The sequence below is a fragment of the Coregonus lavaretus genome, assembly GCF_964263955.1.
Source record: "Coregonus lavaretus genome assembly, contig: HAP1_SCAFFOLD_1566, whole genome shotgun sequence".
Taxonomy (NCBI): Eukaryota; Metazoa; Chordata; class Actinopteri; order Salmoniformes; family Salmonidae; genus Coregonus; species Coregonus lavaretus.
In genome coordinates this window covers 3,619-30,574 of record NW_028156638.1, presented here as the reverse complement: position 1 = coordinate 30,574, position 26,956 = coordinate 3,619, and the positions used below count along the sequence as shown (strand labels likewise).

Genomic DNA, 26,956 nt, shown 5'->3' with positions numbered 1-26,956 from the left:
ACACCTTACCCATGCCCTACTATACTATACACACCTTACCCATGCCCTACTTTACTATACACACCTTACCCATGCCCTACTTTACTATACACACCTTACCCATGCTCTACTTTACTATATACACCTTACCCATGCCCTACTTTACTATACACACCTTACCCATGCCCTACTATACTATATACACCTTACCCATGCCCTACTTTACTATACACACCTTACCCATGCCCTACTATACTATACACACCTTACCCATGCCCTACTATACTACACACACCTTACCCATGCCCTACTTTACTATACACACCTTACCCATGCCCTACTTTACTATATACACACCTTACCCATGCCCTACTTTACTATACACACCTTACCCATGCCCTACTATACTATATACACCTTACCCATGCCCTACTATACTATACACACCTTACCCATGCCCTACTTTACTATACACACCTTACCCATGCCCTACTTTACTATACACACCTTACCCATGCCCTACTTTACTATACACACCTTACCCATGCCCTACTTTACTATATACACACCTTACCCATGCCCTACTATACTATATATACACACCTTACCCATGCCCTACTATACTATATATATACACCTTACCCATGCCCTACTATACTATATACACACCTTACCCATGCCCTACTATACTATACACACCTTACCCATGCCCTACTATACTATACACACCTTACCCATGCCCTACTATACTATACACACCTTACCCATGCCCTACTATACTATACACACCTTACCCATGCCCTACTTTACTATACACACCTTACCCATGCCCTACTATACTATATACACCTTACCCATGCCCTACTTTACTATATACATGCCTTACCCCCACCAGTTCCTGCTGCACACGTGGCCTATCAGGGCCAAGAGAAACCACAGCCTCCACCACCCTGTGAAATGTTCAGTAGGGAACAAAACATTTTCCACCGCTAACTGTAATCTGATCCTGACAGACCACAGAAAACTAACGCTGTTCTTAACTGAACAGAATAAAGGAACTGAGTTAAACAATGTCTTTATTTCAACTTTTAAAACAACTTGAACAACAAGTATAGTGACATTGAGTTGAAGATAGTGGTGATCTCAGCAGGCTGCTGGTATGCTGATGGCTTCGGTCTTCCCACTGCTCTGCTCCACACAGCTCACATGGAGAGATCCGTCCCTGAAACACAGGTCAGACCCAGTAAACACACAGACACCAGGTCCAGTCCACAGCTGGTTAGACCCAGTAAACACACAGACACCAGGTCCAGTCCACCACAGGTTAGACCCAGTAAACACACAGACACCAGGTCCAGTCCACCACAGGTTAGACCCAGTAAACACACAGACACCAGGTCCAGTCCACAGCTGGTTAGACCCAGTAAACACACAGACACCAGGTCCAGTCCACCACAGGTTAGACCCAGTAAACACACAGACACCAGGTCCAGTCCACCACAGGTTAGACCCAGTAAACACACAGACACCAGGTCCAGTCCACAGCAGGTTAGACCCAGTAAACACACAGACACCAGGTCCAGTCCACCACAGGTTAGACCCAGTAAACACACAGACACCAGGTCCAGTCCACCACAGGTTAGACCCAGTAAACACACAGACACCGGGTCCAGTCCACCACAGGTCAGACCCAGTAAACACACAGACACCAGGTCCAGTCCACCACAGGTCAGACCCAGTAAACACACAGACACCAGGTCCAGTCCACCACAGGTTAGACCCAGTAAACACACAGACACCAGGTCCAGTCCACCACAGGTTAGACCCAGTAAACACACAGACACCGGGTCCAGTCCACAGCTGGTTAGACCCAGTAAACACACAGACACCGGGTCCAGTCCACAGCTGGTTAGACCCAGTAAACACACAGACACCAGGTCCAGTCCACCACAGGTTAGACCCAGTAAACACACAGACACCGGGTCCAGTCCACAGCTGGTTAGACCCAGTAAACACACAGACACCGGGTCCAGTCCACAGCTGGTTAGACCCAGTAAACACACAGACACCGGGTCCAGTCCACAGCTGGTTAGACCCAGTAAACACACAGACACCGGGTCCAGTCCACAGCTGGTTAGACCCAGTAAACACACAGACACCGGGTCCAGTCCACAGCTGGAAGCAGTGTGCTGCTGGGCGTTACCTCTTCATGGTTACCACGGCATCAATGTCATGGTTGTCCTCTTTGGTCTCCAGGTCTCTCAGAACAATCTGCAGACAAGAGGGAGACCTGTTGGTTCTCTGGTGGAGGGGTGTGTGTGTGTGTGTGTGTGTGTGTGTGTGTGTGTGTGTGTGTGTGTGTGTGTGTGTGTGTGTGTGTGTGTACACGTACCTTGGCCAGTCTCTCTGGCTGCTCTGTGGTTTTCTGGTAAAGCTCCAGACAGAGGGATGCCAGGCGGCCGGGACCGGACAGGATGTGATGTCGCCGAGCAGGAAGGGGCGTGCCCGAGGGGAGGAGCACAGAGAACACCTCAGCCCCAGTTTCATCCACCTCCTGTCAATCACAAAGATTAGCCAATCAGAAGCTACTCTACTAGTCACTGATCTCTCTGTGTGTGTGTGTGTGTGTGTGTGTGTGTGTGTGTGTGTGTGTGTGTGTGTGTGTACCTTGAGCAGAATGTCTGAGACACAGGCTTCCACGGTAACAGACTCGGGGGAGGAGCCAATCTCCCGGCCAACTAGAAGGCCCGCCTCCATCGCTGCGCCGACAGCAATGACCTCATCAGGAGGGGCGGAGCTGAGCAGCTCCACGTCAGCGAACAGATCTTTGATCATCTGCTGCAGCCGAGGAATCCTCGCAGATCCCCCGCATAGAACCACCTAGAACACACACAATTAAAACCCCTGCATAGAACCACCTAGAACACACAGAATCCCCACATAGAACCACCTAGAACACACAGAATCCCCACATAGAACCACCTAGAACACACAGAATCCCCACATAGAACCACCTAGAACACAGAATCCCCACATAGAACCACCTAGAACACACAGAATCCCCACATAGAACCACCTAGAACACACAGAATCCCCACATAGAACCACCTAGAACACAGAATCCCCACATAGAACCACCTAGAACACACAGAATCCCCACATAGAACCACCTAGAACACACAGAATCCCCACATAGAACCACCTAGAACACACAGAATCCCCACATAGAACCACCTAGAACACAGAATCCCCACATAGAACCACCTAGAACACACAGAATCCCCACATAGAACCACCTAGAACACACAGAATCCCCACATAGAACCACCTAGAACACACAGAATCCCCACATAGAACCACCTAGAACACACAGAATCCCCACATAGAACCACCTAGAACACACAGAATCCCCACATAGAACCACCTAGAACACACAGAATCCCCACATAGAACCACCTAGAACCCCCACATAGAACCACCTAGAACACACAGAATCCCCACATAGAACCACCTAGAACACACAGAATCCCCACATAGAACCACCTAGAACACACAGAATCCCCACATAGAACCACCTAGAGCACACAGAATCCCCACATAGAACCACCTAGAACACACAGAATCCCCACATAGAACCACCTAGAACACAGAATCCCCACATAGAACCACCTAGAACACAGAATCCCCACAGAACCACCTAGAACACAGAATCCCCACATAGAACCACCTAGAACACACAGAATCCCCACATAGAACCACCTAGAACACACAGAATCCCCACATAGAACCACCTAGAACACAGAATCCCCACATAGAACCACCTAGAACACACAGAATCCCCACATAGAACCACCTAGAACACACAGAATCCCCACATAGAACCACCTAGAACACAGAATCCCCACATAGAACCACCTAGAACACACAGAATCCCCACATAGAACCACCTAGAACACACAGAATCCCCACATAGAACCACCTAGAACACAGAATCCCCACATAAGCAGTTGACACTCAGTTTGGACACTCATCGGTACAACACACAGAACAAAAATATAAACGCAACATGTAAAGTGTTGGTCCCATGTTTCATGAGCTGAAATAAAAGATCCCAGAAATGTTCCATACCCACAAAAAGCTTATTTCTCTACAGTTTTGTGCACAAATGTTTTTACATCCCTGTTAGTGAGCATTTCTCCAAGATAATCCATCCACCTGACAGGTGTGGCATATCAAGAAGCTGATTAAACAGCATGATCATTACACAGGTGCACCTTGTGCTGGGGACAATAAAAGGCCACTAAAATGTGCAGTTGTCACAACTTAATGCCACAGATGTCTCAAGTTGAGGGAGTGTGTAATTGGCATGCTGACTGCAGGAATGTCCACCAGAGCTGTTGCCATAGAATGTAATGTTAATTTCTCTATCATAAGCCGCCTCTCCAACGTTGTTTTAGAGAATTTGGCAGTACGTCCAACCCGCCTCACAACCGCTGACCACGTGTAACCACGCCAGCCCAGGACCTCCCCAGACCACGTGTAACCACGCCAGCCCAGGACCTCCCCAGACCACGTGTAACCACGCCAGCCCAGGACCTCCCCAGACCCCGTGTAACCACGCCAGCCCAGGACCTCCCCAGACCACGTGTAACCACGCCAGCCCAGGACCTCCCCAGACCACGTGTAACCACGCCAGCCCAGGACCTCCCCAGACCACGTGTAACCACGCCAGCCCAGGACCTCCCCAGACCACGTGTAACCACGCCAGCCCAGGACCTCCCCAGACCACGTGTAACCACGGCAGCCCAGGACCTCCCCAGACCACGTGTAACCACGGCAGCCCAGGACCTCCCCAGACCACGTGTAACCAGGCCAGCCCAGGACCTCCCCAGACCACGTGTAACCACGCCAGCCCAGGACCTCCCCAGACCACGTGTAACCACGCCAGCCCAGGACCTCCCCAGACCACGTGTAACCAGGCCAGCCCAGGACCTCCCCTGACCACGTGTAACCACGCCAGCCCAGGACCTCCCCAGACCATGTGTAACCACGCCAGCCCAGGACCTCCCCAGACCACGTGTAACCACGCCAGCCCAGGACCTCCCCAGACCACGTGTAACCACGCCAGCCCAGGACCTCCCCAGACCCCGTGTAACCACGCCAGCCCAGGACCTCCCCAGACCCCGTGTAACCACGCCAGCCCAGGACCTCCCCAGACCCCGTGTAACCACGCCAGCCCAGGACCTCCCCAGACCCCGTGTAACCACGCCAGCCCAGGACCTCCCCAGACCCCGTGTAACCACGCCAGCCCAGGACCTCCCCAGACCACGTGTAACCACGCCAGCCCAGGACCTCCCCAGACCCCGTGTAACCACGCCAGCCCAGGACCTCCCCAGACCCCGTGTAACCACGCCAGCCCAGGACCTCCCCAGACCACGTGTAACCACGCCAGCCCAGGACCTCCCCAGACCACGTGTAACCACGCCAGCCCAGGACCTCCCCAGACCACGTGTAACCACACCAGCCCAGGACCTCCACAGGCCACGTGTAACCACGCCAGCCCAGGACCTCCCCAGACCACGTGTAACCACGCCAGCCCAGGACCTCCCCAGACCACGTGTAACCACGCCAGCCCAGGACCTCCCCAGACCACGTGTAACCACGCCAGCCCAGGACCTCCCCAGACCACGTGTAACCACGCCAGCCCAGGACCTCCCCAGACCCCGTGTAACCACGCCAGCCCAGGACCTCCCCAGACCCCGTGTAACCACGCCAGCCCAGGACCTCCCCAGACCACGTGTAACCACGCCAGCCCAGGACCTCCCCAGACCACGTGTAACCACGCCAGCCCAGGACCTCCCCAGACCCCGTGTAACCACGCCAGCCCAGGACCTCCCCAGACCACGTGTAACCACGCCAGCCCAGGACCTCCCCAGACCACGTGTAACCACGCCAGCCCAGGACCTCCCCAGACCACGTGTAACCACGCCAGCCCAGGACCTCCCCAGACCACGTGTAACCACACCAGCCCAGGACCTCCACAGGCCACGTGTAACCACGCCAGCCCAGGACCTCCCCAGACCACGTGTAACCACGCCAGCCCAGGACCTCCCCAGACCACGTGTAACCACGCCAGCCCAGGACCTCCCCAGACCACGTGTAACCACACCAGCCCAGGACCTCCCCAGACCACGTGTAACCACGCCAGCCCAGGACCTCCCCAGACCACGTGTAACCACGCCAGCCCAGGACCTCCCCTGACCACGTGTAACCACGCCAGCCCAGGACCTCCCCAGACCACCTGTAACCAGGCCAGCCCAGGACCTCCACATCCGGCTTCTACACCTACAGGATCGTCTGAGGCCAGCCACCCGGACAGCTGATGAAACTGAGGAGTATTTGTCTGTATTGAAGGCCTTGTGTGGGGGGAAAACTCATTCTGATTGGCTGGGCCTGGCTCCCCAGTGGGTGGGCCTATGCCCTCCCAGGCCCACCCATGGCGGTGCCCCTGCCCAGCCATGTGAAATCCATAGATTAGGGCCTAATTTAAGTTATTGCATGTTGTTCAGTATATAGTATTGTAATTTGCACTGTACTATGTATTAGACCTAGATAGTGTGTATGTACTGATATGTAGGCTGTCGTTCTGTACTATGGATTAGACCTAGATAGTGTGTATGTACTGATATGTAGGCTGTAGTTCTGTACTATGGATTAGACCTAGATAGTGTGTATGTACTGATATGTAGGCTGTAGTTCTGTACTATGGATTAGACCTAGATAGTGTGTATGTACTGATATGTAGGCTGTAGTTCTGTACTATGGATTAGACCTAGATAGTGTGTATGTACTGATATGTAGGCTGTAGTTCTGTACTATGGATTAGACCTAGATAGTGTTTATGTACTGATATGTAGGCTGTAGTTCTGTACTATGGATTAGACCTAGATAGTGTTTATGTACTGATATGTAGGCTGTGTGATATTTTAAATGTATGTATTTCAGTCCTTGACTAATAATGTTCTGTACTATGTATTATGTCATGTTTCATGTGGACCCCAGGAAGAGTAGCTGACGCTTTTGCAGCGGCTAATGGGGATCCTAATAAATACCAATAGAACCACCTAGACCACAGTTAGAACCCCCACCTAGAACACACACAGAGACACACAGAACCACATTTAGAACCCCCTAGAACACGCACAGTTAGAATGCCCACATTGAACCACCTATAACAGTTAGAACCCCCACATAGAACACAGAAGCACCAAGAACACAACCCACACCATTTAGAACCCCCACAGATCCACCTAGAACACGCCGACATTAGAACCCCCACATGGAGATTCAATTGGGGCCGTATTCGGTATCCTTCGGACTTCCCTACCCCTAAACTTAACGCTTACCGTAACCAACATTACCTCTAAACTACTTGCGTGCGCACCTCCTCCAGGACTGCTGCGCAGACGCATGAGAATGACCTTCATTGAGTTCCGACACATTAGTTTGCACTATATAGATCACCGTTTTTTTCTATGATCGAATCAACATTATATCAGGCCGTTTTCAATGCAACAAACCAAAACAAATCTAACTCTGCAAGATTGAGTGATTTTATTGTAGGCAGAGCCAGAGCCAACGGAGTAGAATTCTATCGGCGGGGGTTGAGTCCCACGACCCGTCTTTCAATCACCCGCGAGTGAATGCGCTTTTCAGATCAGAGCGCAGAGACGCGCGTCTCCACCTTTCTACATATTATTTGCTAGTTAGCGAGTTATTAGCCCAGTTCTAGTTAGCGAGTTATTAGCCCAGTTATAGGTAAGTATAGGTCAGCAATGGGGAGTTACTGCTTCCTACAAGAGCACAAACCGTGTAGGCTACATTTCAAGCTGTCTGAAAAGCCAGTCAGGTAAAAAAAAGAGCTTATGTCTTAATTAAAGGGGCAGTGTTGTATTTTGAGACAGGCTTGAATGTGCAAATAAGCCAATAGGCAGAGGGGTAGCCCACATTGTCGAATTCTCTGTATGGTAATCATTACTTTTATTTTGTAAAGTGGTTTCTTGCATCATACAACAATGACATTTACAGTCACCTATTTGGCCCACGGTGTTACAGACCAAGTAAAAAAAATAATTAAAATGTCAAGTCCTTCATAATGTAGAAACGTTAAGTCTCATGCAACGTAGGTCTGCATTGAACACTACATATATGCTACATCATAGAAATCAAAAGCTATTTCCATGTGAAAATGTTATGGGATTCGCTCCATTGGTTTTGTTGGTAGGCCTACATTATGCTCAGATAGTAGCCAATAGGTTATTGTGGCTGTCTAAAACTGTCAGGGTTCAGCCTGTTGGCTACTGTCTAAAACTGTCAGGGTACAGCCTGTTGGCTACTGTCTAAAACTGTCAGGATACAGCCTGTTGGCTACTGTCTAAAACTGTCAGGATACAGCCTGTTGGCTACTGTCTAAAACTGTCAGGGTACAGCCTATTGGCTACTGTCTAAAACTGTCAGGATACAGCCTGTTGGCTACTGTCTAAAACTGTCAGGATACAGCCTGTTGGCTACTGTCTAAAACTGTCAGGATACAGCCTGTTGGCTACTGTCTAAAACTGTCAGGATACAGCCTGTTGGCTACTGTCTAAAACTGTCAGGATACAGCCTGTTGGCTACTGTCTAAAACTGTCAGGATACAGCCTGTTGGCTACTGTCTAAAACTGTCAGGGTACAGCCTGTTGGCTACTGTCTAAAACTGTCAGGGTACAGCCTGTTGGCTACTGTCTAAAACTGTCAGGGTACAGCCTGTTGGCTACTGTCTAAAACTGTCAGGGTACAGCCTGTTGGCTACTGTCTAAAACTGTCAGGATACAGCCTGTTGGCTACTGTCTAAAACTGTCAGGGTTCAGCCTGTTGGCTACTGTCTAAAACTGTCAGGATACAGCCTGTTGGCTACTGTCTAAAACTGTCAGGGTACAGCCTGTTGGCTACTGTCTAAAACTGTCAGGGTTCAGCCTGTTGGCTACTGTCTAAAACTGTCAGGGTACAGCCTGTTGGCTACTGTCTAAAACTGTCAGGGTACAGCCTGTTGGCTACTGTCTAAAACTGTCAGGATACAGCCTGTTGGCTACTGTCAGGGTACAGCCTGTTGGCTACTGTCTAAAACTGTCAGGGTTCAGCCTGTTGGCTACTGTCTAAAACTGTCAGGGTACAGCCTGTTGGCTACTGTCTAAAACTGTCAGGGTACAGCCTGTTGGCTACTGTCTAAAACTGTCAGGGTACAGCCTCATTGTTCACTAAACGCGCCCCCGGAAGTTGCACAAAATTCTCAATGTTCAAGTTTCCGCTCACAAGATAAAAAATTTGCTCAGTGCCCCAAAATAGAGGGGAACATTGACCGTAACCATTTAAAAATGTCAACTTCTATGTGGGTAAGGACGTCCCACGGATCCCGGATTGAACGAACCCAATTTAATCTCCGTTTACGTAGTACAAGTAAAAAGTCGGTGGTTTTAGTCGCTAAAAGTATGCATATTTTCAGAATTGACATTTTTACAACAAATCGACTGATGGTGACTCAATGTTGTTGCTAGCAAATCCCTTGACCAGTCATCAAACCTCAACTCTGCCTCGATATAAGAGAACTGAGTTCAGGGTTCCTCAGCCACTGGCTAGCTAGCTAATAAATGTACTGAGTCAGACCAAACGTAGCTAGCTAGTAAATGTATTGAGTCAGACCAAACGTAGCTAGCTAGTAAATGTACTGAGTCAGACCAAACGTAGCTAGCTAATAAATGTACTGAGTCAGACCAAACGTAGCTAGCTAATAAATGTACTGAGTCAGACCAAACGTAGCTAGCTAATAAATGTATTGAGTCAGACCAAACGTAGCTAGCTAATAAATGTATTGAGTCAGACCAAACGTAGCTAGCTAATAAATGTATTGAGTCAGACCAAACGTAGCTAGCTAATAAATGTACTGAGTCAGACCAAACGTAGCTAGCTAATAAATGTACTGAGTCAGACCAAACGTAGCTAGCTAATAAATGTACTGAGTCAGACCAAACGTAGCTAGCTAATAAATGTATTGAGTCAGACCAAACGTAGCTAGCTAATAAATGTACTGAGTCAGACCACACGTAGCTAGCTAATAAATGTACTGAGTCAGACCACACGTAGCTAGCTAATAAATGTATTGAGTCAGACCAAACGTAGCTAGCTAATAAATGTACTGAGTCAGACCAAACGTAGCTAGCTAATAAATGTATTGAGTCAGACCAAACGTAGCTAGCTAATAAATGTACTGAGTCAGACCAAACGTAGCTAGCTAATAAATGTACTGAGTCAGACCAAACGTAGCTAGCTAATAAATGTACTGAGTCAGACCAAACGTAGCTAGCTATACAGCCTGGTACCAGTGATGGTGTAAACCTAGATCAGCATGTTTGTGCAACAGTATCTTCTAAATCAAAGAGGAATAAGTGAAGCATGAATATGTTACCAACATCAGAGAGCTGTATATAAATGACGAGATGCTCATGTCTTTGCCCTAACAATAGGAGTCGTCCCAAAGGCTGGAAGGCAGGCAACAAGCTTAGGTCCAAAATAAGCCCATAGAAACACATTGGGCTTATTTTGGACTGATTTTGGCAGTGTGAAACCTCTCACTGTGCTACTTCATGTAGCCTGAGAGGAAGACGCGAAGAGAACATTTAATGTAGCCAAAGATTACAGGGTCCCCTAGGAAACACTGACCAACACTATGGTTCCTACACCGTCAACTCCTCCCTGGCTTTTTCATTCGTTGTCATGCCAACGCTGTATTCAAAGTGCCCACTATTATATTCTAACTATAGAATTAGAATATTCACCTTTTTACCCCCCCATTATTCCAAAAGTTCACCCAAGTGTTTGATCTAAATCGCAATATCTGGTTCTAAATAAGGCCTATATTTTTACCCATATTGAGCAGCCGTACGTGGCAGCGTGGAAATGCAGAAATGGATTAATGATTTTTGGTTGAAGTTTAATTGAACAGTATAAAACAAAATCAGAATGGAGAAAGATCCATTTGAAATCACTTTAAAAGTTATGTGTTGCCACCCTAGGGTCACGCACTACTCAAAACATACTTAGAACTAGGTACTCACATCTGAGCCATCTTTGTTGCAGGTTCATCGTAACACTTGAATAACACGAGAAAAGAGAAACCTGCACACTGCTCTTGCTAGTATCACTGTTCTTTATTCATTTAGCAGATGCTCTTATCCAGAGTGACTTACAGTTAGTGAGTGCATACATTTTTTTTTTTTCATTCCATACTGGCCCCCCGTGGGAATCGAACCCACAACCCTGGCGTTGCAAGCGCCATGCTCTACCAACTGAGCTACACGGGGCTATTATTCAGCTTACATATCGGCCTCAAGGCCTTCAGAGCTTTTGTGAGTGTGTTTAATTTGCACCCTTATGTAGACATTGCTCCACCCACATCCGTTCAGTGAATTGAATGGGGTTTGAGTCGAGGAATAAATATGTACGTTTTCATAAATCATTGGGTACAGTGCAGGATAAAAAAACGTCAGAGTAGGCTGAAGTGGTTTAACGACAAGGTATTCATTCATGCTGACATTTACAACAACATGCATTTCATCATTAAGACCTTTTAGGGAATCATGTCTGGAGGATGAAAACCAACGAGTATTTCGATCCCCTCCCCTGGCTGATGTCTTGACTTTCTCTATGCCACAAAATAACTAAATGTAGACGTCATGTTTTTATTCGTTAAAATGTACTGCGACAGGATAATCCCTGACATTTCTCCTAAATGAATTTATGTTCACTAATTCTCTGAAATAACGAGTTTTCTATATAACACAACCCACATGGACATTTAATCATGTAGATAACATGGGTGGAGGAGCACGTAATAAATGGAATTTATTTGGGACCCTTAGTTGGAAATATTAACGCGTCATCATATCGTTGCACTGTGAGCCACCTCTGCATTTATAGCTACTATTCAGAAGAGTCTGGCTTATTTTCTTTAGTGGCTGGCAGTTGGCATGGACCAACTGGTCTTCTCTCCTATAGACAATAAGTGGTGGGTTCTTCAATTCAGCTGGCAAAGCACATAATAAAACATGCCAGTGTTTCTTGCTGGTCCCATGATAAAACATGCCAGTGTTTCTTGCTGGTCCCATGATAAAACATGCCAGTGTTTCTTGACAGCATCTCCCACGTTGCGCCAGTTCAAAGTCTATGTGGTGGTGAACATTCCAGTGTTCATCTCTTGTTTTCCATAGTGCCATATTAAAGAGCTTCATCCACACATTGTGGAGGGTAGCCTCTTATCAGAAACCTGTTGCGCATCTCTGCTGCTTTTTCTAGATAACTCTGGAGTGGCATATACGGGCAGACTGAAACTGGCTCCTTCCAAGTCCTCTTTTTAAAATGTCTCTGGGTGGAAGCGTCCCCCGGTAATATAGTATCTCTGTCCATTACTCTTCTGTAGAGTTGTAAACAGGGTTCCAATTGATTTCTCGATCCACATATCGGGGTAATGAACACATTTAATACATTTTACATACAGTACCAGTCCAACGTTTGGACACACCTACTCATTCAAGGGGTTTTCTTTATTTTTACTATTTTCAACATTGTAGAATAATAGTGAAGACATCACATGAGGTAGTCACCTGGAACGCATTTCAATTAACAGGTGTGCTGCCTTAAAAGTTAATTTGTGGAATTTCTTTCCTCCTTAACGCGTTTGAGCCAATCAGTTGTGTTGTGACAAGGTAGGGGGGTATACAGAAGATAGCCCTATTTGGTAAAAGACCAGGTCCATATTATGGCAAGAACAGCTTAAATAAGCAAAGAGAAACGACAGTCCATCATTACTTTAAGACATGAAGGTCTGTCAAGCCGGAAGATTAAGAACTTTGAAAGTTTCTTCAAGTGCAGTCAAAAAAACCATTAAGCGCTATGATGAAACTGGCTCTCATGAGGACTGCCACAGGAATGGAAGACCCAGAGTTACCTCTGCTGCAGAGGATAAGTTTATTAGATTTACCAGCCTCAGAAATTGCAGCCCAAATAAATGCTTCACAGAGTTCAAGTAACAGATGTCAACATCAACTGTTCAGAGGGGACTGTGTGAATCAGGCCTTCACGGTCAAATTTCTGCAAAGAAACCACTACTAAAGGACACCAATAAGAAGAGACCTGCTTGGGCCAAGAAACACGAGCAATGGACATTAGACCGGTGGAAATCTGTCCTTTGGTCTGGAGTCCAAATTTGAGATTTTTGGTTCGAGACACGGTGTGGGTGAACGGATGATCTCCGCATGTGTGGTTCCCACCGTGAAGCATGGAGGAGGAGGTGTTATGGTGCTTTGCTGGTGACACGGTCTGTGATTTATTTAGAATTCAAGGCACACTTAACCAGCATGGCTACCACAGGATTCTGCAGCGATACGCCATCCCATCTGGTTCGCGCTTAGTGGGCATATATATATTTTTTCAACAGGACAATGACCCAACACACCTCCAGGCTGTGTAAGGGCTTTTTAATCAAGAAGGAGAGTGATGGAGTGCTGCATCAGATGACCTGGCCTCCACAATCTCCCAACCTCAACCCAATTGAGATGGTTTGGGATGAGTTGGACAGCAGAGTGAAGGAAAAGCAGCCAACAAGTGCTCAGCATATGTGGGAACTCCTTCAAGACTGTTAGAAAAGCATTCCAGGTGAAGCTGGTTGAGAGAATGCCAAGAGTGTGCAAAGCTGTCATCAACGCAAAGGGTGGCTACTTTGAAGAATATAAAATATATTTTATTACTTTCTTGGTTACTACATGATTCCATATGTGTTATTTCATAGTTTTGATGTCGTCATCATTATTCTACAAGGTAGAACATAGTAAAAATAAAGAAAACCCTTGAATGAGTAGGTGTGTCCAAACTTTTGACTTGTACTGTACGTTATTATAATATTTATGAAATGCACATTGTTCTAACATTTGTTTTTCCTCGACTCCAAACACATTCGATGCACTGAATGGATGAGGGTGGAGCAATGTCTACACAAGGGTGCAAATTAAAAACTCAAAAGCACTGATGGAGGCCTTGAGGCCGATACGGAAGCTGAATAAAGAACAGTGATACTAGCAGGAGCAGTATGCGGGTTTCTCTTTTTTCACATGATTTAAAAACAAAATATTGTGCTATTATATTTTGGCCATATCAGTCAGCCCTAGCTAACAGCCTAGTACTAGACTATACAGGTGGTGACCAGGGCAGAACAATACAACTGGAAAAGAACAGAACACTAGCAACATACACAGATCACATTAAGAGAAAGCCAGTTTGTTGAGCTCAGACTTAAAGGCAGTGGGTTAGGGTTAGGGTCTGGGGCATGCAGAGGGTTAGGGTTAGGGTTAGGGTTAGGGTTAGGGTCTGGGGCATGCAGAGGGTTAGGGTTAGGGTTAGGGTTAGGGTCTGGGGCATGCAGAGGTAGAGCCGGGGGCCGAGACAGCAGAACGCTCAGTCACCCATGGTTTTTAGGAGGGTTAGGGTCTGGGGCATGCAGAGGTAGAGCCGGGGGCCGAGACAGCAGAACGCTCAGTCACCCATGGTTTTGGGAGGGTTAGGGTCTGGGGCATGCAGAGGTAGAGCCGGGGGCCGAGACAGCAGAACGCTCAGTCACCCATGGTTTTTGGAGGGTTAGGGTCTGGGGCATGCAGAGGTAGAGCCGGGGGCCGAGACAGCAGAACGCTCAGTCACCCATGGTTTTTAGGAGGGTCTCTGGGACTGCAAGGAGACTGATCATTTGACCGGCGTAAATGTGAAGTCTGTTTGGGGCTGCGGAGTTCAATGAGGTATTGGGGACCAGAGGCACTGAGGGGTTTGGAGACTAACAGGAATATTCTGAAGTTGATTCTGGATTGGATGGGCAGCCTGTGGAGAGAGGCTAGCATGGGGGTGATGTTGGCAGATCTCTGGGTTGCTGTGAGGACCCTGGCAGTGCTATTCTGCAGCCTGTGGAGAGAGGCTAGCATGGGGGTGATGTTGGCAGATCTCTGGGTTGCTGTGGGGACCCTGGCAGTGCTATTCTGCAGCCTGTGGATGCTTGAGGGGAGACCACCAGGGAGAGCATTGCAGTAATCGAGTCGGAAGGTGACTAGGGAGTTGACCAGCCTCTCCAGATCAGGTTTAGAGAACAGTACTGAGTCAGTGATGTTTCTCAGGTTAAATAATGATTATTTATGTGGTCGGAGAAAGTCCAAATAGCCAGCTAGCCAGAGAGTCCACATAGCCAGCTAGCCAGAACGTCCAAATAGCCAGCTAGCTAGAGAGTCCAAATAGCCAGCTAGCCAGAGAGTCCAAATAGCCAGCTAGCTAGAGAGTCCAAATAGCCAGCTAGCTAGAGAGTCCACATAGCCAGCTAGCCAGAACGTCCAAATAGCCAGCTAGCCAGAGAGTCCACATAGCCAGCTAGCTAGAGAGTCCACATAGCCAGCTAGCTAGAGAGTCCAAATAGCCAGCTAGCCAGAGAGTCCAAATAGCCAGCTAGCTAGAGAGTCCACATAGCCAGCTAGCTAGAGAGTCCAAATAGCCAGCTAGCCAGAGAGTCCAAATAGCCAGCTAGCTAGAGAGTCCAAATAGCCAGCTAGCTAGAGAGTCCAAATAGCCAGCTAGCTAGAGAGTCCAAATAGCCAGCTAGCCAGAGAGTCCAAATAGCCAGCTAGCTAGAGAGTCCAAATAGCCAGCTAGCTAGAGAGTCCAAATAGCCAGCTAGCCAGAGAGTCCAAATAGCCAGCTAGCTAGAGAGTCCAAATAGCCAGCTAGCTAGAGAGTCCAAATAGCCAGCTAGCCAGAGAGTCCAAATAGCCAGCTAGCCAGAGAGTCCACATAGCCAGCTAGCCAGAGAGTCCAAATAGCCAGCTAGCTAGAAAGTCCAAATAGCCAGCTAGCTAGAAAGTCCAAATAGCCAGCTAGCCAGAGAGTCCACATAGCCAGCTAGCCAGAGAGTCCACATAGCCAGCTAGCCAGAAAGTCCAAATAGCCAGCTAGCTATCAAGCCAAACAAGTTTACTTTTCATCCCGCAAAATAATGTAAATGTTATTTGTTTTAAGTAACAATATGTCCAGTATTTACAGAGCTCTATGCCTATGCTACTTCAGTGCCATGGCAACTTCCAAGCCCATATTAGGTAGGTAGGGGTCAGGACTTCCAAGCCCATGTCAGGTAGGTAGGGGTCAGGTAGGTAGGTAGGGGTCAGGTAGGTAGGTAGGTAGGGGGTCAGGTAGGTCAGGTAGGTAGGTAGGGGGTCAGGTAGGTAGGTAGGGGGTCAGGTAGGTAGGTAGGGGGTCAGGTAGGTAGGTAGGGGGTCAGGTAGGTAGGTAGGGGGTCAGGTAGGTAGGTAGGGGGTCAGGTAGGTAGGGGTCAGGTAGCTCAGCTGGTAGAGCACGGCGCTTGTAACGCCAAGGTAGTGGGTTCGATCCCCGGGACCACCCATACACAAAAAAAATGTATGCACGCATGACTGTAAGTCGCTTTGGATAAAAGCGTCTGCTAAATGGCATATTATATTATATATTAAGGTAGGTAGGGGTCAGGTAGGTAGGTAGGTAGGGGTCAGGTAGGTAGGGGTCAGGTAGGTAGGGGTCAGGTAGGTAGATAGGGGTCAGGTAGGTAGATAGGGGTCAGGGTTACCTTGTTGATGTCACTAGTAGAGAGCCCAGTTGTCTCCAGCAGGGTTCTGATTGGTTGGACACTCTTGTTGAACAGGGACGAACACAGCAGCTCAAAACGGGCCCTGAGAAAAAAACACAAGAGCATGACTTTCCTGTGGCATTGTATGAAGAGGAGGATTGTGGTGGGTAAGAGAGCAGGGGCTTGTGGGTAGTGTAGTCACCTGGAGACGTTGCAGTCAAAGTCCATGCCGTCGTGTAGAGAGTCAACGAAGCAATTGGCAGAACCCAGCGTGGAGAGAGAATGTTTGGCCATGTCTGCTCCATTCATCAGCTTCAACATGGCCCGCACACTACGACTAACATCCTGTTTAAACGACCTACAGACAGACAGACAGCATTAAAACCAGAGGATCAGATGTAGGAGACTAAGTTCCCTCATGTCACCCCGCGCACTACGACTAACATCCTGTTTAAACGACCTACAGACAGACAGACAGCATTAAAACCAGTGGATCAGATGTAGGAGACTAAGTTCCCTCATGTCACCCCGCTCCTCCACACACTCCACTGGCTTCCAGTCGAAGCTCCCATCCACTATAAGACTATGGTGCTTATCTACAGAACAGCAAGAGGAACTGCCCCTCCCTATCTCCAGGCTATGCTCCAACCCTACACTCCAACCTGAGTCCCTATCTCCAGGCTATGCTCCAACCCTACACCCCAACCCGAGTCCCTATCTCCAGGCTATGCTCCAACCCTACACTCCAACCTGAGTCCCTATCTCCAGGCTATGCTCCAACCCTACACTCCAACCTGAGTCCCTATCTCCAGGCTATGCTCCAACCCTACACCCCAACCTGAGTCCCTATCTCCAGGCTATGCTCCAACCCTACACCCCAACCTGAGTCCCTATCTCCAGGCTATGCTCCAACCCTACACCCCAACCTGAGTCCCTATCTCCAGGCTATGCTCCAACCCTACACCCCAACCTGAGTCCCTATCTCCAGGCTATGCTCAAACCCTACACTCCAACCAGAGCACTCCGTTCTGCCACCTCAGGTCTCTTGGCCCTCCCACCCCTATGAGAGGGCAGCTCCCCTACAGCCCAGTCCAAGCTCTTCTCTGTCCTGGCACCCCAATGAGAGGGCAGCTCCCCTACAGCCCAGTCCAAGCTCTTCTCTGTCCTGGCACCCCAATGAGAGGGCAGCTCCCCCTCAGCCCAGTCCAAGCTCTTCTCTGTCCTGGCACCCCAATAGTGGAAGCAGCTTTCCCCTGAAGCTAGGACAGCAGAGTCCATGCCCCTTTTTTCCTGCTAGAAACGCTCTGAATCTGGGCTGACAGGCCAAGCTAACAGGCTGAACCGTTTGAACTCTGCAGCCAGGTGTGTGTGTGTGTGTGTGTGTGTTACCGTTTGAACTCTGCAGCCAGGTGTGTGTGTGTGTGTGTGTGTGTTACCGTTTGAACTCTGCAGCCAGGTGCTGTGCCAGGGCGATAGTGAAGCTCTCTCCTCCGATGCTGTGGTCTGTATGTGTGTTCAGAACCCGGAACATTCCACCGTTCACTTGCAGCACCGTCACACTCAGAGACGTCCCACCTAGTTTATACACTAGGACATGACTACACACACACACACAATGACCAGTTATACACCAGGACAGGACCAGTTTATACACCAGGACAGGACCAGTTTATACACCAGGACATGACCAGTTTATACACCAGGACATGACCAGTTTATACACCAGGACAGGACCAGTTTATACACCGGGACAGGACCAGTTTATACACCGGGACATGACCAGTTTATACACCGGGGCATGACCAGTTTATACACCAGGACATGACCAGTTTATACACCAGGACAGGACCAGTTTATACACCAGGGCATGACCAGTTTATACACCAGGACATGACCAGTTTATACACCAGGACAGGACCAGTTTATACACCAGGACAGGACCAGTTTATACACCAGGACAGGACCAGTTTATACACCAGGACAGGACCAGTTTATACACCAGGACAGGACCAGTTTATACACCAGGACAGGACCAGTTTATACACCAGGACAGGACCAGTTTATACACCAGGGCAGGACCAGTTTATACACCAGGGCAGGACCAGTTTATACACCAGGGCAGGACCAGTTTATACACCAGGGCAGGACCAGTTTATACACCAGGGCAGGACCAGTTTATACACCAGGGCAGGACCAGTTTATACACCAGGACAGGACCAGTTTATACACCAGGACAGGACCAGTTTATACACCAGGACAGGACCAGTTTATACACCAGGACAGGACCAGTTTATACACCAGGACAGGACCAGTTTATACACCAGGACAGGACCAGTTTATACACCAGGACAGGACCAGTTTATACACCAGGACAGGACCAGTTTATACACCAGGACAGGACCAGTTTATACACCAGGACAGGACCAGTTTATACACCAGGACAGGACCAGTTTATACACCAGGGCATGACCAGTTTATACACCAGGGCATGACCAGTTTATACACCAGGGCATGACCAGTTTATACACCAGGGCATGACCAGTTTATACACCGGGGCATGACCAGTTTATACACCGGGGCATGACCAGTTTATACACCGGGGCATGACCAGTTTATACACCGGGGCATGACCAGTTTATACACCGGGGCATGACCAGTTTATACACCGGGGCATGACCAGTTTATACACCAGGGCATGACCAGTTTATACACCAGGGCATGACCAGTTTATACACCAGGGCATGACCAGTTTATACACCAGGGCATGACCAGTTTATACACCGGGGCATGACCAGTTTATACACCGGGGCATGACCAGTTTATACACCGGGGCATGACCAGTTTATACACCAGGGCATGACCAGTTTATACACCAGGGCAGGACCAGTTTATACACCAGGAAAGGACCAGTTTATACACCAGGACATGACCAGTTTATACACCAGGACATGACCAGTTTATACACCAGGACAGGACCAGTTTATACACCAGGACAGGACCAGTTTATACACCAGGGCATGACCAGTTTATACACCAGGGCATGACCAGTTTATACAACAGGGCATGACCAGTTTATACACCAGAAGGAGTAGTGGGTACCTCTTCCCAGATGGACAGTCCTGTCCGATGCCGTACGCCAGTAAAGCAGCTGCTGGCTCGTGGATCAGCCTCAACACCCGGAACCCTGCCGCCTCCGCAGCCTCCCTCAACGCCACCTTCTGAGCATGTGCGAACTCGAAGGGGACAGTGATGACAGCCTCCGTGACATCAGCACCCAAGGCCGACTGAGCCGTCTCTATGGAAACAACAATAGATGGGAGGTCCAATCCCAGGTGGATCTCTAGTACTACACCCTCCCCCTAGACATCTGACAGGTTTCACAGGTGGATGCAGTTGGGAACGGAGGAGATGGAGTAGAGGGGATGCAGGGGGAAACGGAGGAGGAGATGGAGTAGAGGGGATGCAGGGGGGGACGGAGGAGGAGATGGAGTAGAGGGGATGCAGGGTGGAACGGAGGAGGAGATGGAGTAGAGGGGATGCAGGGGGGAACGGAGGAGGAGATGGAGTAGAGGGGATACAGGGGGGAACGGAGGAGGAGATGGAGTAGAGGGGGAACGGAGGAGGAGATGGAGTAGAGGGGATGCAGGGGGGGAACGGAGGAGGAGATGGAATAGAGGGGATGCAGGGGGGAACGGAGGAGGAGATGGAGTAGAGGGGGAACGGAGGAGGAGATGGAGTAGAGGGGATGCAGGGTGGAACGGAGGAGGAGATGGAGTAGAGGGGATGCAGGGGGGAACGGAGGAGGAGATGGAGTAGAGGGGATGCAGGGGGGAACGGAGGAGGAGATGGAGTAGAGGGGATGCAGGGGGGAACGGAGGAGGAGATGGAGTAGAGGGGATGCATGGGGGGAACGGAGGAGGAGATGGAGTAGAGGGGATGCAGGGTGGAACGGAGGAGGAGATGGAGTAGAGGGGATGCAGGGGGGAACGGAGGAGGAGATGGAGTAGAGGGGATGCAGGGGGGGAACGGAGGAGGAGATGGAATAGAGGGGATGCAGGGGGGAACGGAGGAGGAGATGGAGTAGAGGGGATGCAGGGGGGAATGGAGGAGGAGATGGAGTAGAGGGGATGCAGGGGGGAACGGAGGAGGAGATGGAGTAGAGGGGATACAGGGGGGAACGGAGGAGGAGATGGAGTAGAGGGGATGCAGGGGGGAACGGAGGAGGAGATGGAGTAGAGGGGATGCGGGGGGGAACGGAGGAGGAGATGGAGTAGAGGGGATGCAGGGGGGAACGGAGGAGGAGATGGAGTAGAGGGGATACAGGGGGGGGACGGAGGAGGAGATGGAGTAGAGGGGATGCAGGGGGGAACGGAGGAGGAGATGGAGTAGAGGGGATGCAGGGGGGAACGGAGGAGGAGATGGAGTAGAGGGGATGCAGGGGGGAACGGAGGAGGAGATGGAATAGAGGGGATGCAGGGGGGAACGGAGGAGGAGATGGAGTAGAGGGGATACAGGGGGGAACGGAGGAGGAGATGGAGTAGAGGGGATGCGGGGGGGAACGGAGGAGGAGATGGAGTAGAGGGGATACAGGGGGGAACGGAGGAGGAGATGGAGTAGAGGGGATACAGGGGGGAACGGAGGAGGAGATGGAGTAGAGGGGATGCGGGGAGGGAACGGAGGAGGAGATGGAGTAGAGGGGATACAGGGGGGAACGGAGGAGGAGATGGAGTAGAGGGGATGCGGGGGGGAACGGAGGAGGAGATGGAGTAGAGGGGATACAGGGGGGAACGGAGGAGGAGATGGAGTAGAGGGGATGCAGGGGGGAACGGAGGAGGAGATGGAGTAGAGGGGATGCAGGGGGGAACGGAGGAGGAGATGGAGTAGAGGGGATGCAGGGGGGAACGGAGGAGGAGATGGAGTAGAGGGGATGCAGGGGGGAACGGAGGAGGAGATGGAGTAGAGGGGATGCAGGGGGGGAACGGAGGAGGAGATGGAGTAGAGGGGATGCAGGGGGGGAACAGAGGAGGAGATGGAGTAGAGGGGATGCAGGGGGGAACGGAGGAGATGGAGTAGAGGGGATGCAGGGGGGAACGGAGGAGGAGATGGAGTAGAGGGGATGTAGGGGGGAACGGAGGAGGAGATGGAGTAGAGGGGATGCAGGGGGGAACGGAGGAGGAGATGGAGTAGAGGGGATGCAGGGGGGAACGGAGGAGATGGAGTAGAGGGGATGCAGGGGGGAACAGAGGAGGAGATGGAGTAGAGGGGATGCAGGGGGGAACGGAGGAGGAGATGGAGTAGAGGGGATGCAGGGGGGAACGGAGGAGGAGATGGAGTAGAGGGGATGCAGGGGGGAACGGAGGAGGAGATGGAGTAGAGGGGATGCAGGGGGGAACGGAGGAGGAGATGGAGTAGAGGGGATGCAGGGGGGGGGGGAGATGGAGTAGAGGGGATGCAGGGGTGAACGGAGGAGGAGATGGAGTAGAGGGGATGCAGGGGGGAACGGAGGAGGAGATGGAGTAGAGGGGATGCAGGGGGGGGAACGGAGGAGGAGATGGAGTAGAGGGGATGCAGGGGGGGACGGAGGAGGAGATGGAGTAGAGGGGATGCAGGGGGGGGACGGAGGAGGAGATGGAGTAGAGGGGATGCAGGGGGGGGACGGAGGAGGAGATGGAGTAGAGGGGATGCAGGGGGGGGACGGAGGAGGAGATGGCGTAGAGGGGATGCAGGGGGGAACGGAGGAGGAGATGGAGTAGAGGGGATGCAGGGGGGGAACGGAGGAGGAGATGGAGTAGAGGGGATGAAGGGGGGAACAGAGGAGATGGAGTAGAGGGGATGCAGGGGGGGGAACGGAGGAGGAGATGGAGTAGAGGGGATGCAGGGGGGAACGGAGGAGGAGATGGAGTAGAGGGGATGCAGGGGGGAACGGAGGAGGAGATGGAGTAGAGGGGATGCAGGGGGGGGTGGAGGAGGAGATGGAGTAGAGGGGATGCAGGGGGGAACGGAGGAGGAGATGGAGTAGAGGGGATGCAGGGGGGAACGGAGGAGGAGATGGAGTAGATGGGATACAGGGGGGAACGGAGGAGGAGATGGAGTAGAGGGGATGCAGGGGGGAACGGAGGAGGAGATGGAGTAGAGGGGATGCAGGGGGGAACGGAGGAGGAGATGGAGTAGAGGGGATGCAGGGGGGAACGGAGGAGGAGATGGAGTAGAGGGGATGCAGGGGGGGACGGAGGAGATGGAGTAGAGGGGATGCAGGGGGGGACGGGGGAGGAGATGGAGTAGAGGGGATGCAGGGGGGAACGGAGGAGGAGATGGAGTAGAGGGGATGAAGGGGGGAACGGAGGAGGAGATGGAGTAGAGGGGGAACGGAGGAGGAGATGGAGTAGAGGGGATACAGGGGGGGAACGGAGGAGGAGATGGAGTAGAGGGGATGCAGGGGGGAACGGAGGAGGAGATGGAGTAGAGGGGATGCAGGGGGGAACGGAGGAGGAGATGGAGTAGAGGGGATGCAGGGGGGAACGGAGGAGGAGATGGAGTAGAGGGGATGCAGGGGGGAACGGAGGAGGAGATGGAGTAGAGGGGATACAGGGGGAAACGGAGGAGATGGAGTAGAGGGGATGCAGGGGGGAACGGAGGAGGAGATGGAGTAGAGGGGATGCAGGGGGGAACGGAGGAGGAGATGGAGTAGAGGGGATGCAGGGGGGAACGGAGGAGGAGATGGAGTAGAGGGGATGCAGGGGGGGGTGGAGGAGGAGATGGAGTAGAGGGGATGCAGGGGGGGAACGGAGGAGGAGATGGAGTAGAGGGGATGCAGGGGGGGGACGGAGGAGGAGATGGAGTAGAGGGGATACGGAGGAGATGGCGTAGAGGGGATGCAGGGGGGAACGGAGGAGATGGAGTAGAGGGGATGCAGGGGGGAACGGAGGAGGAGATGGAGTAGAGGGGATACAGGGGGGAACGGAGGAGATGGAGTAGAGGGGATGCAGGGGGGGAACGGAGGAGGAGATGGAGTAGAGGGGATGCAGGGGGGAACGGAGGAGGAGATGGAGTAGAGGGGAATCAGGGGGGAACGGAGGAGGAGATGGAGTAGAGGGGATGCAGGGGGGAACGGAGGAGGAGATGGAGTAGAGGGGATGCAGGGGGGAACGGAGGAGGAGATGGAGTAGAGGGGATGCAGGGGGGGTGGGGGGAGATGGAGTAGAGGGGATGCAGGGGGGAACGGAGGAGGAGATGGAGTAGAGGGGATGCAGGGGGGAACGGAGGAGGAGATGGAGTAGAGGGGATGCAGGGGGGGAACGTTGGAGGAGATGGAGTAGAGGGGATGCAGGGGGGGGGAACGGAGGAGGAGATGGAGTAGAGGGGATGCAGGGGGGAACGGAGGAGATGGAGTAGAGGGGATGCAGGGGGGGAACGGAGGAGGAGATGGAGTAGAGGGGATGCAGGGGGAACGGAGGAGGAGATGGAGTAGAGGGGATGCAGGGGGGAACGGAGGAGGAGATGGAGTAGAGGGGATGCAGGGGGGGAACGGAGGAGGAGATGGAGTAGAGGGGATGCAGGGGGGGAACGGAGGAGATGGAGTAGAGGGGATACAGGGGGGGGAACGGAGGAGATGGAGTAGAGGGGATGCAGGGTGGAACGGAGGAGGAGATGGAGTAGAGGGGATGCAGGGGGGGAACGGAGGAGGAGATGGAGTAGAGGGGATGCAGGGGGGAACGGAGGAGGAGATGGAGTAGAGGGGATGCAGGGGGGGAACGGAGGAGATGGAGTAGAGGGGATACAGGGGGGGGAACGGAGGAGATGGAGTAGAGGGGAAGCAGGGGGGAACGGAGGAGGAGATGGAGTAGAGGGGATGCAGGGGGGAACGGAGGAGGAGATGGAGTAGAGGGGAAGCAGGGGGGAACGGAGGAGGAGATGGAGTAGAGGGGATGCAGGGGGGGAACGGAGGAGGAGATGGAGTAGAGGGGATACAGGGGGGAACGGAGGAGATGGAGTAGAGGGGATGCAGGGGGGAACGGAGGAGGAGATGGAGTAGAGGGGATGCAGGGGGGGAACGGAGGAGGAGATGGAGTAGAGGGGATGCAGGGGGGGGAACGGAGGAGGAGATGGAGTAGAGGGGATGCAGGGGGGGGAACGGAGGAGGAGATGGAGTAGAGGGGATGCAGGGGGGAACGGAGGAGGAGATGGAGTAGAGGGGATGCAGGGGGGAACGGAGGAGGAGATGGAGTAGAGGGGATACAGGGGGGAACGGAGGAGGAGATGGAGTAGAGGGGATGCAGGGGGGGGAACGGAGGAGGAGATGGAGTAGAGGGGATGCAGGGGGGAACGGAGGAGGAGATGGAGTAGAGGGGATGCAGGGGGGAACGGAGGAGGAGATGGAGTAGAGGGGATGCAGGGTGGAACGGAGGAGGAGATGGAGTAGAGGGGATGCAGGGGGGGGGAACGGAGGAGGAGATGGAGTAGAGGGGATGCAGGGGGGAACGGAGGAGGAGATGGAGTAGAGGGGATGCAGGGGGGGGTGGAGGAGGGATTGGGCTGGGGACAGAGATGGGAGGGGGTGGATTTGGGATTGGGCTGGGGACAGAGATGGGAGGGGGTGGATGTGGGATTGGGCTGGGGACAGAGATGGGAGGGGGTGGATTTGGGATTGGGCTGGGGACAGAGATGGGAGGGGATGGGACAGAGATGGGAGGGGGTGGATTTGGGATTGGGCTGGGGACAGAGATGGGAGGGGGTGGGATTGGGCTGGGGACAGAAATGGGAGGGGGTGGATTTGGGATTGGGCTGGGGACAGAGATGGGAGGGGATGGGACAGAGATGGGAGGGGGTGGATTTGGGATTGGGCTGGGGACAGAGATGGGAGGGGTGGATTTGGGATTGGGCTGGGGACAGAGATGGGAGGGGTGGATGTGGGATTGGGCTGGGGACAGAGGTGGGAGGGGGGTGGATTTGGGATTGGGCTGGGGACAGAGATGGGAGGGGGTGGATGTGGGATTGGGCTGGGGACAGAGATGGGAGGGGGTGGATGTGGGATTGGGCTGGGGACAGAGATGGGAGGGGGTGGATTTGGGATTGGGCTGGGGACAGAGATGGTAGGGGGGTGGATTTGGGATTGGGCTGGGGACAGAGGTGGGAGGGGGGTGGATGTGGGATTGGGCTGGGGACAGAGATGGGAGGGGGTGGATGTGGGATTGGGCTGGGGACAGAGATGGGAGGGGGTGGATGTGGGATTGGGCTGGGGACAGAGATGGGAGGGGGTGGATTTGGGATTGGGCTGGGGACAGAGATGGGAGGGGATGGGACAGAGATGGGAGGGGGTGGATTTGGGATTGGGCTGGGGACAGAGATGGGAGGGGGTGGGATTGGGCTGGGGACAGAAATGGGAGGGGGTGGATTTGGGATTGGGCTGGGGACAGAGATGGGAGGGGATGGGACAGAGATGGGAGGGGGTGGATTTGGGATTGGGCTGGGGACAGAGATGGGAGGGGGTGGATGTGGGATTGGGCTGGGGACAGAGATGGGAGGAGGTGGGATTGGGCTGGGGACAGAGATGGTAGGGGGGTGGATGTGGGATTGGGCTGGGGACAGAGGTGGGAGGGGGGTGGATGTGGGATTGGGCTGGGGACAGAGATGGGAGGGGGTGGATGTGGGATTGGGCTGGGGACAGAGATGGGAGGGGTGGATTTGGGATTGGGCTGGGGACAGAGATGGGAGGGGTGGATTTGGGATTGGGCTGGGGACAGAGATGGGAGGGGGTGGATGTGGGATTGGGCTGGGGACAGAGGTGGGAGGGGGGTGGATGTGGGATTGGGCTGGGGACAGAGATGGGAGGGGTGGATTTGGGATTGGGCTGGGGACAGAGATGGGAGGGGGTGGATGTGGGATTGGGCTGGGGACAGAGATGGGAGGGGGTGGATTTGGGATTGGGCTGGGGACAGAGATGGGAGGGGATGGGACAGAGATGGGAGGGGGTGGATTTGGGATTGGGCTGGGCACAGAAATGGCAGGGGGCGGGACAGAGATTGGGCTGGTGTGTATGTTCTAACCTTTCATCTTGTGTAGGATGAGTTTGGCGACATCTTGAGGAGCCACCTGTCTGGTCATCTCTCCAGTCATCTCATACACTGGCTTCTCTCCCTTGTTGACCAACTGACACACATCATCATCATCATCATTAGCTTCTCTATTACACACCATCCCTGATAACTTAGTGTTAGGTAGTCTGGAATAGAGACATGTCTACCAGGTACATCCCTGATAACTTAG

General features: G+C 52.1%; 1 protein-coding gene and 1 long non-coding RNA gene across 2 annotated transcripts; both read right to left on the bottom strand.

Annotated features, from left to right (window-relative positions):
- Positions 1-1,038: 1,038 nt before the first annotated feature.
- Positions 1,039-26,956, bottom strand: LOC311126130 (heat shock 70 kDa protein 14-like). The gene is made up of 9 exons (XM_084200145.1): positions 26,737-26,956; positions 19,793-19,988; positions 18,130-18,291; positions 16,896-17,051; positions 16,694-16,796; positions 2,647-2,859; positions 2,372-2,533; positions 2,183-2,250; positions 1,039-1,201 (listed from the first exon to the last, which is right to left on the bottom strand). The coding sequence occupies exons 1-9, from the start codon at positions 26,885-26,887 to the stop codon at positions 1,123-1,125; spliced, it is 1,290 nt and encodes a 429-aa protein (XP_084056271.1). The 5' UTR covers positions 26,888-26,956; the 3' UTR covers positions 1,039-1,122.
- Positions 2,866-3,959, bottom strand: LOC311126132. The gene is made up of 3 exons (XR_014612963.1): positions 3,927-3,959; positions 3,707-3,864; positions 2,866-3,618 (listed from the first exon to the last, which is right to left on the bottom strand). It is a non-coding gene; the product is annotated as an uncharacterized lncRNA (long non-coding RNA).